The sequence below is a fragment of the Oncorhynchus nerka genome, linkage group LG24 (assembly GCF_034236695.1).
Source record: "Oncorhynchus nerka isolate Pitt River linkage group LG24, Oner_Uvic_2.0, whole genome shotgun sequence".
In the NCBI taxonomy this organism is placed as follows: Eukaryota; Metazoa; Chordata; class Actinopteri; order Salmoniformes; family Salmonidae; genus Oncorhynchus; species Oncorhynchus nerka.
The window spans coordinates 100,304,374-100,320,886 of record NC_088419.1 but is presented as its reverse complement, the minus strand read 5'-3'; the positions used below and the strand labels follow the sequence as shown (position 1 = coordinate 100,320,886).

Here is a 16,513-nt window from a genome sequence, read left to right as displayed (position 1 = left end):
TACCTCATAGAGAGAGACTAGTAGCTGTATTGTACCTCAGAGAGAGGCTAGTAGCTGTATTGTACCTCATAGAGAGAGACTAGTAGCTGTATTGTACCTCATAGAGAGAGTGAGGCTAGTAGCTGTATTGTACCTCATAGAGTGAGACTAGTAGCTGTATTGTACCTCATAGAGAGAGTGAGGCTAGTAGCTGTATTGTACCTCATAGAGAGAGTGAGGCTAGTAGCTGTATTGTACCTCATAGAGAGAGTGAGGCTAGTAGCTGTATTGTACCTCATAGAGAGAGTGAGGCTAGTAGCTATATTGTACCTCATAGAGAGAGTGAGGCTAGTAGCTGGATTGTACCTCTGAGAGAGAGGCTAGTAGCTGGATTGTACCTCATAGAGAGAGTGAGGCTAGTAGCTGTATTGTACCTCATAGAGAGAGTGAGGCTAGTAGCTGTATTGTACCTCATAGAGAGAGTGAGGCTAGTAGCTGTATTGTACCTCATAGAGAGAGTGAGGCTAGTAGCTGTATTGTACCTCTGAGAGAGAGTGAGGCTAGTAGCTGTATTGTACCTCAGGAACCTCAGAGAGAGAGGCTAGTAGCTGTATTGTACCTCTGAGAGTGAGTGAGGCTAGTAGCTGTATTGTACCTCAGGAACCTCAGAGAGAGAGGCTAGTAGCTGTATTGTACCTCATAGAGAGAGTGAGGCTAGTAGCTGTATTGTACCTTATAGAGAGTGAGGCTAGTAGCTGTTTTGTGCCTCATAGAGAGTGAGGCTAGTAGCTGTATTGTACCTCATAGAGAGTGAGGCTAGTAGCTGGATTGTACCTCATAGAGAGAGACTAGTAGCTGTATTGTACCTCAGAGAGAGGCTAGTAGCTGTATTGTACCTCATAGAGAGAGACTAGTAGCTGTATTGTACCTCATAGAGAGAGTGAGGCTAGTAGCTGTATTGTACCTCATAGAGTGAGACTAGTAGCTGTATTGTACCTCATAGAGAGAGTGAGGCTAGTAGCTGTATTGTACCTCATAGAGAGAGTGAGGCTAGTAGCTGTATTGTACCTCATAGAGAGAGTGAGGCTAGTAGCTGTATTGTACCTCATAGAGAGAGTGAGGCTAGTAGCTGTATTGTACCTCATAGAGAGAGTGAGGCTAGTAGCTGGATTGTACCTCATAGAGTGAGGCTAGTAGCTGTATTGTACCTCATAGAGAGAGTGAGGCTAGTAGCTGTATTGTACCTCATAGAGAGAGTGAGGCTAGTAGCTGTATTGTACCTCATAGAGAGAGTGAGGCTAGTAGCTGTATTGTACCTCTGAGAGAGAGTGAGGCTAGTAGCTGTATTGTACCTCTGAGAGAGAGTGAGGCTAGTAGCTGTATTGTACCTCATAGAGAGAGTGAGGCTAGTAGCTGTATTGTACCTCATAGAGAGAGTGAGGCTAGTAGCTGTTTTGTGCCTCATAGAGAGTGAGGCTAGTAGCTGTATTGTACCTCTGAGAGAGAGTGAGGCTAGTAGCTGTATTGTACCTTATAGAGAGAGAGGCTAGTAGCTGTATTGTACCTCTGAGAGAGAGTGAGGCTAGTAGCTGTATTGTACCTCTGAGAGAGAGTGAGGCTAGTAGCTGTATTGTACCTCTGAGAGAGAGTGAGGCTAGTAGCTGTATTGTACCTCTGAGAGAGAGTGAGGCTAGTAGCTGTATTGTACCTCAGGAACCTCAGAGAGAGAGGCTAGTAGCTGTATTGTACCTCTGAGAGTGAGTGAGGCTAGTAGCTGTATTGTACCTCAGGAACCTCAGAGAGAGAGGCTAGTAGCTGTATTGTACCTCATAGAGAGAGTGAGGCTAGTAGCTGTATTGTACCTTATAGAGAGTGAGGCTAGTAGCTGTTTTGTGCCTCATAGAGAGTGAGGCTAGTAGCTGTATTGTACCTCATAGAGAGTGAGGCTAGTAGCTGTATTGTACCTCTGAGAGAGAGTGAGGCTAGTAGCTGGATTGTACCTCATAGAGAGAGACTAGTAGCTGTAGGTACCTCAGAGAGAGGCTAGTAGCTGTATTGTACCTCATAGAGAGAGACTAGTAGCTGTATTGTACCTCATAGAGAGAGTGAGGCTAGTAGCTGTATTGTACCTCATAGAGTGAGACTAGTAGCTGTATTGTACCTCATAGAGAGTGAGGCTAGTAGCTGTATTGTACCTCATAGAGAGAGTGAGGCTAGTAGCTGTATTGTACCTCATAGAGAGAGTGAGGCTAGTAGCTGTATTGTACCTCATAGAGAGAGTGAGGCTAGTAGCTGGATTGTACCTCTGAGAGAGAGGCTAGTAGCTGGATTGTACCTCATAGAGAGAGTGAGGCTAGTAGCTGTATTGTACCTCATAGAGAGAGTGAGGCTAGTAGCTGTATTGTACCTCATAGAGAGAGTGAGGCTAGTAGCTGTATTGTACCTCATAGAGAGAGTGAGGCTAGTAGCTGTATTGTACCTCTGAGAGAGAGTGAGGCTAGTAGCTGTATTGTACCTCAGGAACCTCAGAGAGAGGCTAGTAGCTGTATTGTACCTCTGAGAGTGAGTGAGGCTAGTAGCTGTATTGTACCTCAGGAACCTCAGAGAGAGAGGCTAGTAGCTGTATTGTACCTCATAGAGAGAGTGAGGCTAGTAGCTGTATTGTACCTTATAGAGAGTGAGGCTAGTAGCTGTTTTGTGCCTCATAGAGAGTGAGGCTAGTAGCTGTATTGTACCTCATAGAGAGTGAGGCTAGTAGCTGGATTGTACCTCATAGAGAGAGACTAGTAGCTGTATTGTACCTCAGAGAGAGGCTAGTAGCTGTATTGTACCTCATAGAGAGAGACTAGTAGCTGTATTGTACCTCATAGAGAGAGTGAGGCTAGTAGCTGTATTGTACCTCATAGAGAGAGTGAGGCTAGTAGCTGTATTGTACCTCATAGAGAGAGTGAGGCTAGTAGCTGTATTGTACCTCATAGAGAGAGTGAGGCTAGTAGCTGGATTGTACCTCATAGAGAGAGTGAGGCTAGTAGCTGTATTGTACCTCATAGAGAGAGTGAGGCTAGTAGCTGTATTGTACCTCATAGAGAGAGTGAGGCTAGTAGCTGTATTGTACCTCTGAGAGAGAGTGAGGCTAGTAGCTGTATTGTACCTCTGAGAGAGAGGCTAGTAGCTGTATTGTACCTTATAGAGAGTGAGGCTAGTAGCTGTTTTGTGCCTCATAGAGAGTGAGGCTAGTAGCTGTTTTGTGCCTCAGAGAGTGAGGCTAGTAGCTGTATTGTACCTCTGAGAGAGAGTGAGGCTAGTAGCTGTATTGTACCTCTGAGAGAGAGTGAGGCTAGTAGCTGTATTGTACCTCTGAGAGAGAGTGAGGCTAGTAGCTGTATTGTACCTCTGAGAGAGAGTGAGGCTAGTAGCTGTATTGTACCTTATAGAGAGAGAGGCTAGTAGCTGTATTGTACCTTATAGAGAGTGAGGCTAGTAGCTGTTTTGTGCCTCATAGAGAGTGAGGCTAGTAGCTGTATTGTACCTCTGAGAGAGAGTGAGGCTAGTAGCTGTATTGTACCTCTGAGAGAGAGGCTAGTAGCTGTATTGTGTTTGAGAGCCTTGTAACTGTCTTCCTTTTAGAATGAGATGCTGGAGGAGGGCCAGGAGTATGCTGTGATGCTGTACACGTGGAGGAGCTGCTCTCGAGCTATCCCACAGGTAACCTCCATATAACTCACCTGACAAACCGTCTATACTGTGGGGTTCTAGTTGCAACCTGTTGTGCACTGGGCCTCTATGTAAATATGTTACCGATCATCTCCCCTTCACCAGGTGAAGTGTAATGAGCAGCCCAACAGAGTGGAGATCTATGAGAAGACAGTGGAGGTGCTGGAGCCTGAGGTCACCAAGCTCATGAACTTTATGTACTTCCAGGTAACACCAACCAGCCAGAGGCACCCTCACCTCTCTCTCACACCGTCACCTCTCACACACACCCTCACCTCTCTCTCTGTCCCACCAACCAGCCGGAGAAACCCTGACCTCTCTCTCTGTCACACCAACCAGACACCCTCACCTCTCTCTCTGTCACACCAACCAGCCGGAGGCACCCTCACCTCTCTCACACACCCTCACCTCTCTCTCGCACCCTCACCTCTCTCTCTGTCACACCAACCAGCCGGAGGCACCCTCACCTCTCTCACACACCCTCACCTCTCTCTCGCACCCTCACCTCTCTCTGTCCCACCAACCAGCCAGAGGCACCCTCACCTCTCTCACACACCCTCACCTCTCTCTGTCCCACCAACCAGCCAGAGGCACCCTCACCTCTCTCTCTGTCCCACCAACCAGCCAGAGGCACCCTCACCTCTCTCTCTGTCCCACCAACCAGCCAGAGGCACCCTCACCTCTCTCTCTGTCCCACCAACCAGCCAGAGGCACCCTCACCTCTCTCTCTGTCCCACCAACCAGCCAGAGGCACCCTCACCTCTCTCTCTGTCCCACCAACCAGCCAGAGGCACCCTCACCTCTCTCTCTCTCACACCAACCAGCCAGAGGCACCCTCACCTCTCTCTCTGTCACACCAACCAGCCAGAGGCACCCTCACCTCTCTCTCACTCACACCAACCAGCCAGAGGCACCCTCACCTCTCTCTGTCCCACCAACCAGCCAGAGGCACCCTCACCTCTCTCTCTGTCCCACCAACCAGCCAGAGGTACCCTCACCTCTCTCTCTGTCACACCAACCAGCCAGAGGCACCCTCACCTCTCTCACACACCCTCACCTCTCTCTGTCCCACCAACCAGCCAGAGGCACCCTCACCTCTCTCTCTGCACCCCCACCTCCAGCCAGAGGCACCCTCACCTCTCTCACTGTCCCTCTCTCACGCACCTCACCTCTCTCACGCCAGACCTCTCTCACGCACCCTCACCTCTCTCACACACCCTCACCTGTCTCTCTGTCACACCAACCAGCCAGAGGCACCCTCACCTCTCTCACACACCCTCACCTCTCTCACACACCCTCACCTCTCTCACGCACCCTCACCTCTCTCTCACGCACCCTCACCTCTCTCACGCACCCTCACCTCTCTCACATACCCTCACCTCTCTCACATACCCTCACCTCTCTCACATACCCTCACCTCTCTCTCACATACCCTCACCTCTCTCTCACACACCCTCACCTCTCTCTCACACACCCTCACCTCTCTCTGTCCCACCAACCAGCCAGAGGCACCCTCACCTCTCTCACACACCCTCACCTCTCTCTGTCCCACCAACCAGCCAGAGGCACCCTCACCTCTCTCACACACCCTCACCTCTCTCACACACCCTCACCTCTCTCTCTGTCACACCAACCAGCCAGAGGCACCCTCACCTCTCTCACACACCCTCACCTCTCTCTCTCACCCCTCACCTCTCTCTCACACCCTCACCTCTCTCACACACCCTCACCCTCTCACACACCCTCACCCCTCTCACACACCCTCACCCCTCTCACACACCCTCACCTCTCTCACACACCCTCACCTCTCTCACACACCCTCACCTCTCTCTCACTCTCACACCCTCACCTCTCTCTCACTCTCACACCCTCACCTCTCTCTCACTCACACACCCTCACCTCTCACTCACACACCCTCACCTCACCTCCCACACCAACCAGCCGGAGGCTCACTCACTCACTCACTCACTCACTCACTCACTCACTCACTCACTCACTCACTCACTCACTCACCTCTCTCTCTGTAGATAATATTCTCATATGTCCTGTGAAATATTGTATACACATTAATTAAAATAATTTGTTCAAATTAAATTAATATAAAGATGTGTTCTTGAAATGTAATTGTTAAACCTTCTATCCATGTCGACCCCCCCCCCCTCAGCGATTGGCTATAGACCGGTTCTGTGGGGAGGTGCGTCGTCTCTGCCACGCTGAGAGGAGGAAGGACTTTGTCTCCGAGGCCTATCTTCTGACCTTGGGGAAGTTCATCAACATGTTCGCTGTGCTGGACGAACTCAAGAACATGAAGTGTAGCGTCAAGAACGACCACTCTGCCTACAAACGGTACAGAAAGGTCCTACAAGGGAACCTATTCCCTTTATAGTGCACTACTTTATACTACTACTAGGTCTCTGGTCAACAGTGGTGGAACTGGGCCCATGGGTCTCTGGTCAACAGTGGTGGAACTGGGCCCATGGGTCTCTGGTCAACAGTGGTGGAACTGGGCCCATGGGTCTCTGGTCAACAGTGGTGGAACTGGGCCCAAAGGTCTCTGGTCAACAGTGGTGGAACTGGGCCCATGGGTCTCTGGTCAACAGTGGTGGAACTGGGCCCATGGGTCTCTGGTCAACAGTGGTGGAACTGGGCCCATGGGTCTCTGGTCAACAGTGGGGGAACTGGGCCCAAAGGTCTCTGGTCAACAGTGGTGGAACTGGGCCCAAAGGTCTCTGGTCAACAGTGGTGGAACTGGGCCCATGGGTCTCTGGTCAACAGTGGGGGAACTGGGCCCATGGGTCTCTGGTCAACAGTGGTGGAACTGGGCCCAAAGGTCTCTGGTCAACAGTGGTGGAACTGGGCCCATGGGTCTCTGGTCAACAGTGGGGGAACTGGGCCCATGGGTCTCTGGTCAACAGTGGTGGAACTGGGCCCAAAGGTCTCTGGTCAACAGTGGTGGAACTGGGCCCAAAGGTCTCTGGTCAACAGTGGTGGAACTGGGCACATGGGTCTCTGGTCAACAGTGGTGGAACTGGGCCCATGGGTCTCTGGTCAACAGTGGTGGAACTGGGCCCAAAGGTCTCTGGTCAACAGTGGTGGAACTGGGCCCATGGGTCTCTGGTCAACAGTGGTGGAACTGGGCCCATGGGTCTCTGGTCAACAGTGGTGGAACTGGGCCCATGGGTCTCTGGTCAACAGTGGTGGAACTGGGCCCATGGGTCTCTGGTCAACAGTGGTGGAACTGGGCCCAAAGGTCTCTGGTCAACAGTGGTGGAACTGGGCCCAAAGGTCTCTGGTCAACAGTGGTGGAACTGGGCCTATAGGTCTCTGGTCAACAGTGGTGGAACTGGGCCCATGGGTCTCTGGTCAACAGTGGTGGAACTGGGCCCAAAGGTCTCTGGTCAACAGTGGTGGAACTGGGCCCATGGGTCTCTGGTCAACAGTGGTGGAACTGGGCCCATGGGTCTCTGGTCAACAGTGGTGGAACTGGGCCCAAAGGTCTCTGGTCAATAGTGGTGGAACTGGGCCCATGGGTCTCTGGTCAACAGTGGTGGAACTGGGCCCAAAGGTCTCTGGTCAACAGTGGTGGAACTGGGCCCAAAGGTCTCTGGTCAACAGTGGTGGAACTGGGCCCATGGGTTTATACTATACAGTGATATCCTATCATGAGCAGTGATATGAGCAGTGATATCCTATCATGAGCAGTGATATGAGCAGTGATATGAACAGTGATATCCTATCATGAGCAGTGATATGAGCAGTGATATCCTATCATGAGCAGTGATATGAGCAGTGATATCCTATCATGAGCAGTGATATGAGCAGTGATATCCTATCATGAGCAGTGATATGAGCAGTGATATGAGCAGTGATATGAACAGTGATATCCTATCATGAGCAGTGATATCCTATCATGAGCAGTGATATGAGCAGTGATATCCTATCATGAGCAGTGATATGAGCAGTGATATGAGCAGTGATATGAGCAGTGATATCCTATCATGAGCAGTGATATGAGCAGTGATATCCTATCATGAGCAGTGATATGAGCAGTGATATCCTATCATGAGCAGTGATATGAGCAGTGATATCCTATCATGAGCAGTGATATGAGCAGTGATATCCTATCATGAGCAGTGACACTACAGTCCCATGGGAGATGCAGTATATTCTGGAACACATTTGCTATCATAGACACTAGATGGTATCACCACTCAGCGTCCCCTCCCTGCTATCATAGACACTAGATGGTATATGGTATCACCACTCAGCATCCCCTCCCTGCTATCATAGACACTAGCTGGTATCACCACTCAGCGTCCCCTCCCTGCTATCATAGACACTAGATGGTATATGGTATCACCACTCAGCATCCCCTCCCTGCTATCATAGACACTAGATGGTATCACCACTCAGCATCCCCTCCCTGCTATCATAGACACTAGATGGTATCACCACTCAGCATCCCCTCCCTGCTATCATAGACACTAGATGGTATCACCACTCAGCGTCCCCTCCCTGCTATCATAGACACTAGATGGTATCACCACTCAGCATCCCCTCCCTGCTATCATAGACACTAGATGGTATCACCACTCAGCGTCCCCTCCCTGCTATCATAGACACTAGATGGTATCACCACTCAGCATCCCCTCCCTGCTATCATAGACACTAGATGGTATCACCACTCAGCGTCCCCTCCCTGCTATCATAGACACTAGATGGTATCAGCATCCCCTCCCTGCTATCATAGACACTAGATGGTATATGGTATCACCACTCAGCATCCCCTCCCTGCTATCATAGATACTAGATGGTATCATCACTCAGCATCCCCTCCCTGCTATCATAGACACTAGATGGTATCATCACTCAGCATCCCCTCCCTGCTATCATAGACACTAGATGGTATCACCACTCAGCATCCCCTCCCTGCTATCATAGACACTAGATGGTATATGGTATCACCACTCAGCGTCCCCTCCCTGCTATCATAGATACTAGATGGTATCAGCATCCCCTCCCTGCTATCATAGACACTAGATGGTATCATCACTCAGCATCCCCTCCCTGCTATCATAGACACTAGATGGTATCATCACTCAGCGTCCCCTCCCTGCTATCATAGACACTAGATGGTATCATCGCTCAGCATCCCCTCCCTGCTATCATAGACACTAGATGGTATCATCACTCAGCGTCCCCTCCCTGCTATCATAGATACTAGATGGTATCATCGCTCAGCGTCCCCTCCCTGCTATCATAGACACTAGATGGTATCAGCATCCCCTCCCTGCTATCATAGACACTAGATGGTATCACCACTCAGCATCCCCTCCCTGCTATCATAGACACTAGATGGTATCACCACTCAGCGTCCCCTCCCTGCTATCATAGACACTAGATGGTATCACCACTCAGCATCCCCTCCCTGCTATCATAGACACTAGATGGTATCACCACTCAGCGTCCCCTCCCTGCTATCATAGATACTAGATGGTATCATCGCTCAGCGTCCCCTCCCTGCTATCATAGACACTAGATGGTATCATCACTCAGCGTCCCCTCCCTGCTATCATAGACACTAGATGGTATCACCACTCAGCATCCCCTCCCTGCTATCATAGACACTAGATGGTATCAGCATCCCCTCCCTGCTATCATAGACACTAGATGGTATCTGGTATCATCACTCAGCATCCCCTCCCTGCTATCATAGACACTAGATGGTATCACCACTCAGCGTCCCCTCCCTGCTATCATAGACACTAGATGGTATCATCACTCCCCCTCCCTGCTATCATAGACACTAGATGGGTATCATCACTCAGCATCCCCTCCCTGCTATCATAGACACTAGATGGTATCACCACTCAGCATCCCCTCCCTGCTATCATAGACACTAGATGGTATCACCACTCAGCGTCCCCTCCTGCTATCATAGACACTAGATGGTATCACCACTCAGCATCCCCTCCCTGCTATCATAGACACTAGATGGTATCACCACTCAGCATCCCCTCCCTGCTATCATAGACACTAGATGGTATCATCCACATCCCTCCCTGCTATCATAGACACTAGATGGTATCATCACTCAGCATCCCTCCCTGCTATCATAGACACTAGATGGTATCATCACTCAGCGTCCCCTCCCTGCTATCATAGACACTAGATGGTATCATCACTCAGCATCCCCTCCCTGCTATCATAGACACTAGATCATAGACACTAGATGGTATCACCACTCAGCCCCCTCCCTGCTATCATAGACACTAGATGGTATCATCACTCAGCATCCCCTCCCTGCTATCATAGACACTAGATGGTATCATCACTCAGCATCCCCTCCCTGCTATCATAGACACTAGATGGTATCACCACTCAGCATCCCCTCCCTGCTATCATAGACACTAGATGGTATCACCACAGCATCCCCTCCCTGCTATCATAGACACTAGATGGTATCATCACTCAGCATCCCCTCCCTGCTATCATAGACACTAGATGGTATCATCACACTCAGCATCCCCTCCCTGCTATCATAGACACTAGATGGTATCACCACTCAGCATCCCCTCCCTGCTATCATAGACACTAGATGGTATCATCACTCAGCATCCCCTCCCTGCTATCATAGACACTAGATGGTATCACCACTCAGCATCCCCTCCCTGCTATCATAGACACTAGATGGTATCACCACTCAGCATCCCCTCCCTGCTATCATAGACACTAGATGGTATCATCACTCATCCCCTCCCTGCTATCATAGACACTAGATGGTATCATCACTCAGCATCCCCTCCCTGCTATCATAGACACTAGATGGTATCACCACTCAGCATCCCCTCCCTGCTATCATAGACACTAGATGGTATCACCACTCAGCCCCCTCCCTGCTATCATAGACACTAGATGGTATCACCACTCAGCCCCTCCCTGCTATCATAGACACTAGATGGTATCACCACTCAGCATCCCCTCCCTGCTATCATAGACACTAGATGGTATCACCACTCAGCATCCCCTCCCTGCTATCATAGACACTAGATGGTATCACCACTCAGCATCCCCTCCCTGCTATCATAGACACTAGATGGTATCACCACTCAGCAGCTATCCCACTCCCCTGCTATCATAGACACTAGATGGTATCATCACTCAGCATCCCCTCCCTGCTATCATAGACACTAGATGGTATCACTCACTCAGCGTCCCCTCCCTGCTATCATAGACACTAGATGGTATCACCACTCAGCATCCCCTCCCTGCTATCATAGACACTAGATGGTATCACCACTCAGCATCCCCTCCCTGCTATCATAGACACTAGATGGTATCATCACTCAGCATCCCTCCCTGCTATCATAGACACTAGATGGTATCATCACTCAGCATCCCCTCCCTGCTATCATAGACACTAGATGGTATCACCACTCAGCATCCCCTCCCTGCTATCATAGACACTAGATGGTATCATCCACTCAGCGTCCCCTCCCTGCTATCATAGACACTAGATGGTATCACCACTCAGCATCCCCCCCTGCTATCATAGACACTAGATGGTATCCTCACTCAGCGTCCCCTCCCTGCTATCATAGACACTAGATGGTATCATCACTCAGCATCCCCTCCCTGCTATCATAGACACTAGATGGTATCATCACTCAGCATCCCCTCCCTGCTATCATAGACACTAGATGGTATCATCACTCAGCATCCCCTCCCTGCTATCATAGACACTAGATGGTATCACCACTCAGCATCCCCTCCCTGCTATCATAGACACTAGATGGTATCATCACTCAGCATCCCCTCCCTGCTATCATAGACACTAGATGGTATCACCACTCAGCATCCCCTCCCTGCTATCATAGACACTAGATGGTATCACCACTCAGCGTCCCCTCCCTGCTATCATAGACACTAGATGGTATCACCACTCAGCGTCCCCTCCCTGCTATCATAGACACTAGATGGTATCATCACTCAGCGTCCCCTCCCTGCTATCATAGACACTAGATGGTATCCTCACTCAGCGTCCCCTCCCTGCTATCATAGACACTAGATGGTATCATCACTCAGCATCCCCTCCCTGCTATCATAGACACTAGATGGTATCATCACTCAGCATCCCCTCCCTGCTATCATAGACACTAGATGGTATCATCACTCAGCATCCCCTCCCTGCTATCATAGACACTAGATGGTATCATCACTCAGCATCCCCTCCCTGCTATCATAGACACTAGATGGTATCATCACTCAGCATCCCCTCCCTGCTATCATAGACACTAGATGGTATCACCACTCAGCATCCCCTCCCTGCTATCATAGACACTAGATGGTATCACCACTCAGCGTCCCCTCCCTGCTATCATAGACACTAGATGGTATCATCACTCAGCGTCCCCTCCCTGCTATCATAGACACTAGATGGTATCATCACTCAGCATCCCTCCCTGCTATCATAGACACTAGATGGTATCATCACTCAGCATCCCCTCCCTGCTATCATAGACACTAGATGGTATCATCACTCAGCATCCCCTCCCTGCTATCATAGACACTAGATGGTATCATCACTCAGCATCCCCTCCCTGCTATCATAGACACTAGATGGTATCATCACTCAGCATCCCCTCCCTGCTATCATAGACACTAGATGGTATCATCACTCAGCATCCCCTCCCTGCTATCATAGACACTAGATGGTATCACCACTCAGCGTCCCCTCCCTGCTATCATAGACACTAGATGGTATCACCACTCAGCATCCCCTCCCTGCTATCATAGACACTAGATGGTATCAGCATCCCCTCCCTGCTATCATAGACACTAGATGGTATCATCACTCAGCATCCCCTCCCTGCTATCATAGACACTAGATGGTATCATCACTCAGCATCCCCTCCCTGCTATCATAGACACTAGAATGGTATCACCACTCAGCATCCCCTCCCTGCTATCATAGACACTAGATGGTATCACCACTCAGCATCCCTCCCTGCTATCATAGACACTAGATGGTATCAGCAGCGTCCCTCCTCTATCATAGCTATCATAGACACTAGATGGTATCATCACTCAGCATCCCCTCCCTGCTATCATAGACACTAGATGGTATCATCACTCAGCATCCCCTCCCTGCTATCATAGACACTAGATGGTATCATCACTCAGCATCCCCTCCCTGCTATCATAGACACTAGATGGTATCAGCATCCCCTCCCTGCTATCATAGACACTAGATGGTATCACCACTCAGCATCCCCTCCCTGCTATCATAGACACTAGATGGTATATGGTATCACCACTCAGCATCCCCTCCCTGCTATCATAGACACTAGATGGTATCACCACTCAGCATCCCCTCCCTGCTATCATAGACACTAGATGGTATCATCACTCAGCCCCCCTCCCTGCTATCATAGACACTAGATGGTATCATCACTCAGCATCCCCTCCCTGCTATCATAGACACTAGATGGTATCATCACTCAGCATCCCCTCCCTGCTATCATAGACACTAGATGGTATCACCACTCAGCATCCCCTCCCTGCTATCATAGACACTAGATGGTATCATCACTCAGCATCCCCTCCCTGCTATCATAGACACTAGATGGTATCATCACTCAGCATCCCCTCCCTGCTATCATAGACACTAGATGGTATCATCACTCAGCATCCCCTCCCTGCTATCATAGACACTAGATGGTATCACCACTCAGCATCCCCTCCCTGCTATCATAGACACTAGATGGTATCACCACTCAGCGTCCCCTCCCTGCTATCATAGACACTAGATGGTATCATCACTCAGCATCCCCTCCTGCTATCATAGACACTAGATGGTATCATCACTCAGCATCCCCTCCCTGCTATCATAGACACTAGATGGTATCATCACTCAGCATCCCCTCCCTGCTATCATAGACACTAGATGGTATCATCACTCAGCATCCCCTCCCTGCTATCATAGACACTAGATGGTATCACATCACTCAGACATCCCCAGCATCCCTCCCTGCTATCATAGACACTAGATGGTATCATCACTCAGCATCCCCTCCCTGCTATCATAGACACTAGATGGTATCATCATCATCACTAGATGGTATCCCACTCCCTGCTATCATAGACACTAGATGGTATCACCACTCAGCGTCCCCTCCCTGCTATCATAGACACTAGATGGTATCACCACTCAGCATCCCCTCCCTGCTATCATAGACACTAGATGGTATCATCACTCAGCATCCTCCTGCTATCATAGACACTAGATGGTATCATCACTCAGCATCCCCTCCCTGCTATCATAGACACTAGATGGTATCATCACTCAGCATCCCCTCCTGCTATCATAGACACTAGATGGTATCACCACTCAGCATCCCCTCCTGCTATCATAGACACTAGATGGTATCATCACTCAGCATCCCCTCCCTGCTATCATAGACACTAGATGGTATCATCAGCTCAGACACTAGATGGTATCATCACTCAGCATCCCTCCCTGCTATCATAGACACTAGATGGTATCATCACTCAGCATCCCCTCCCTGCTATCATAGACACTAGATGGTATCACATCACTCAGCATCCCCTCCCTGCTATCATAGACACTAGATGGTATCACCACTCAGCATCCCCTCCCTGCTATCATAGACACTAGATGGTATCATCACTCAGCATCCCCTCCCTGCTATCATAGACACTAGATGGTATCATCACTCAGCATCCCTCCCTGCTATCATAGACACTAGATGGTATCACCACTCAGCATCCCCTCCCTGCTATCATAGACACTAGATGGTATCATCAGCATCCCCATCCCTCCCTGCTATCATAGACACTAGATGGTATCATCACTCAGCATCCCCTCCCTGCTATCATAGACACTAGATGGTATCACCACTCAGCATCCCCTCCCTGCTATCATAGACACTAGATGGTATCACCACTCAGCATCCCAGCATCCCCCTGCTATCATAGACACTAGATGGTATCATCACTCAGCATCCCCTCCCTGCTATCATAGACACTAGATGGTATCATCACCACTCAGCATCCCCTCCCTGCTATCATAGACACTAGATGGTATCACCACTCAGCATCCCCTCCCTGCTATCATAGACACTAGATGGTATCATCCACTCAGCATCCCCTCCCTGCTATCATAGACACTAGATGGTATCATCACTCAGCATCCCCTCCCTGCTATCATAGACACTAGATGGTATCACACTCAGCATCCCCTCCCTGCTATCATAGACACTAGATGGTATCATCACTCAGCATCCCCTCCCTGCTATCATAGACACTAGATGGTATCATCACTCAGCATCCCCTCCCTGCTATCATAGACACTAGATGGTATCATCACTCAGCATCCCCTCCTGCTATCATAGACACTAGATGGTATCACCATCCCCTCCCTGCTATCATAGACACTAGATGGTATCACCACTCAGCATCCCCTCCCTGCTATCATAGACACTAGATGGTATCACTCAGCATCCCCTCCCTGCTATCATAGACACTAGATGGTATCATCACTCAGCATCCCCTCCCTGCTATCATAGACACTAGATGGTATCACCACTCAGCATCCCCTCCCTGCTATCATAGACACTAGATGGTATCACCACTCAGCATCCCCTCCCTGCTATCATAGACACTAGATGGTATCAGCATCCCCTCCCTGCTATCATAGACACTAGATGGTATCACCACTCAGCATCCCCTCCCTGCTATCATAGACACTAGATGGTATCACCACTCAGCATCCCCTCCCTGCTATCATAGACACTAGATGGTATCAGCATCCCCTCCCTGCTATCATAGACACTAGATGGTATCAGCGTCCCCTCCCTGCTATCATAGACACTAGATGGTATCATCACTCAGCATCCCCTCCCTGCTATCATAGACACTAGATGGTATCATCCTCCCTGCTATCATAGACACTAGATGGTATCATCACTCAGCATCCCCTCCCTGCTATCATAGACACTAGATGGTATCACCACTCAGCATCCCCTCCCTGCTATCATAGACACTAGATGGTATCATCACTCAGCATCCCCTCCCTGCTATCATAGACACTAGATGGTATCACCACTCAGCATCCCCTCCCTGCTATCATAGACACTAGATGGTATCACCACTCAGCATCCCCTCCCTGCTATCATAGACACTAGATGGTATCACCACTCAGCGTCCCCTCCCTGCTATCATAGACACTAGATGGTATCATCACTCAGCGTCCCCTCCCTGCTATCATAGACACTAGATGGTATCATCACTCAGCATCCCCTCCCTGCTATCATAGACACTAGATGGTATCACCACTCAGCGTCCCCTCCCTGCTATCATAGACACTAGATGGTATCACCACTCAGCGTCCCCTCCCTGCTATCATAGACACTAGATGGTATCACCACTCAGCATCCCCTCCCTGCTATCATAGACACTAGATGGTATCATCACTCAGCATCCCCTCCCTGCTATCATAGACACTAGATGGTATCATCACTCAGCATCCCCTCCCTGCTATCATAGACACTAGATGGTATCATCACCACTCAGCATCCCCTCCCTGCTATCATAGACACTAGATGGTATCACCACTCAGCATCCCCTCCCTGCTATCATAGACACTAGATGGTATCACCACTCAGCGTCCCCTCCCTGCTATCATAGACACTAGATGGTATCACCACTCAGCATCCCCTCCCTGCTATCATAGACACTAGATGGTATCACCACTCAGCATCCCCTCCCTGCTATCATAGACACTAGATGGTATCATCAC

At 49.7% G+C, this 16,513-nt stretch overlaps 1 protein-coding gene across 5 annotated transcripts in view; it reads left to right on the top strand.

Annotated features, from left to right (window-relative positions):
- The window catches only part of LOC115121238 (cytoplasmic FMR1-interacting protein 1 homolog), a 123,010-nt gene that overhangs the window by 29,630 nt on the left and 76,867 nt on the right, over positions 1 to 16,513 (top strand). For all 5 annotated transcript variants that reach the window (XM_065009396.1, XM_065009398.1, XM_065009397.1 and 2 more), the window contains 3 exons: positions 3,607 to 3,684; positions 3,799 to 3,900; positions 5,858 to 6,039. In XM_065009396.1, the coding sequence (XP_064865468.1) occupies positions 3,607 to 3,684; positions 3,799 to 3,900; positions 5,858 to 6,039 (362 nt within the window). The remainder of the gene's footprint in view (positions 1 to 3,606; positions 3,685 to 3,798; positions 3,901 to 5,857; positions 6,040 to 16,513) is intronic.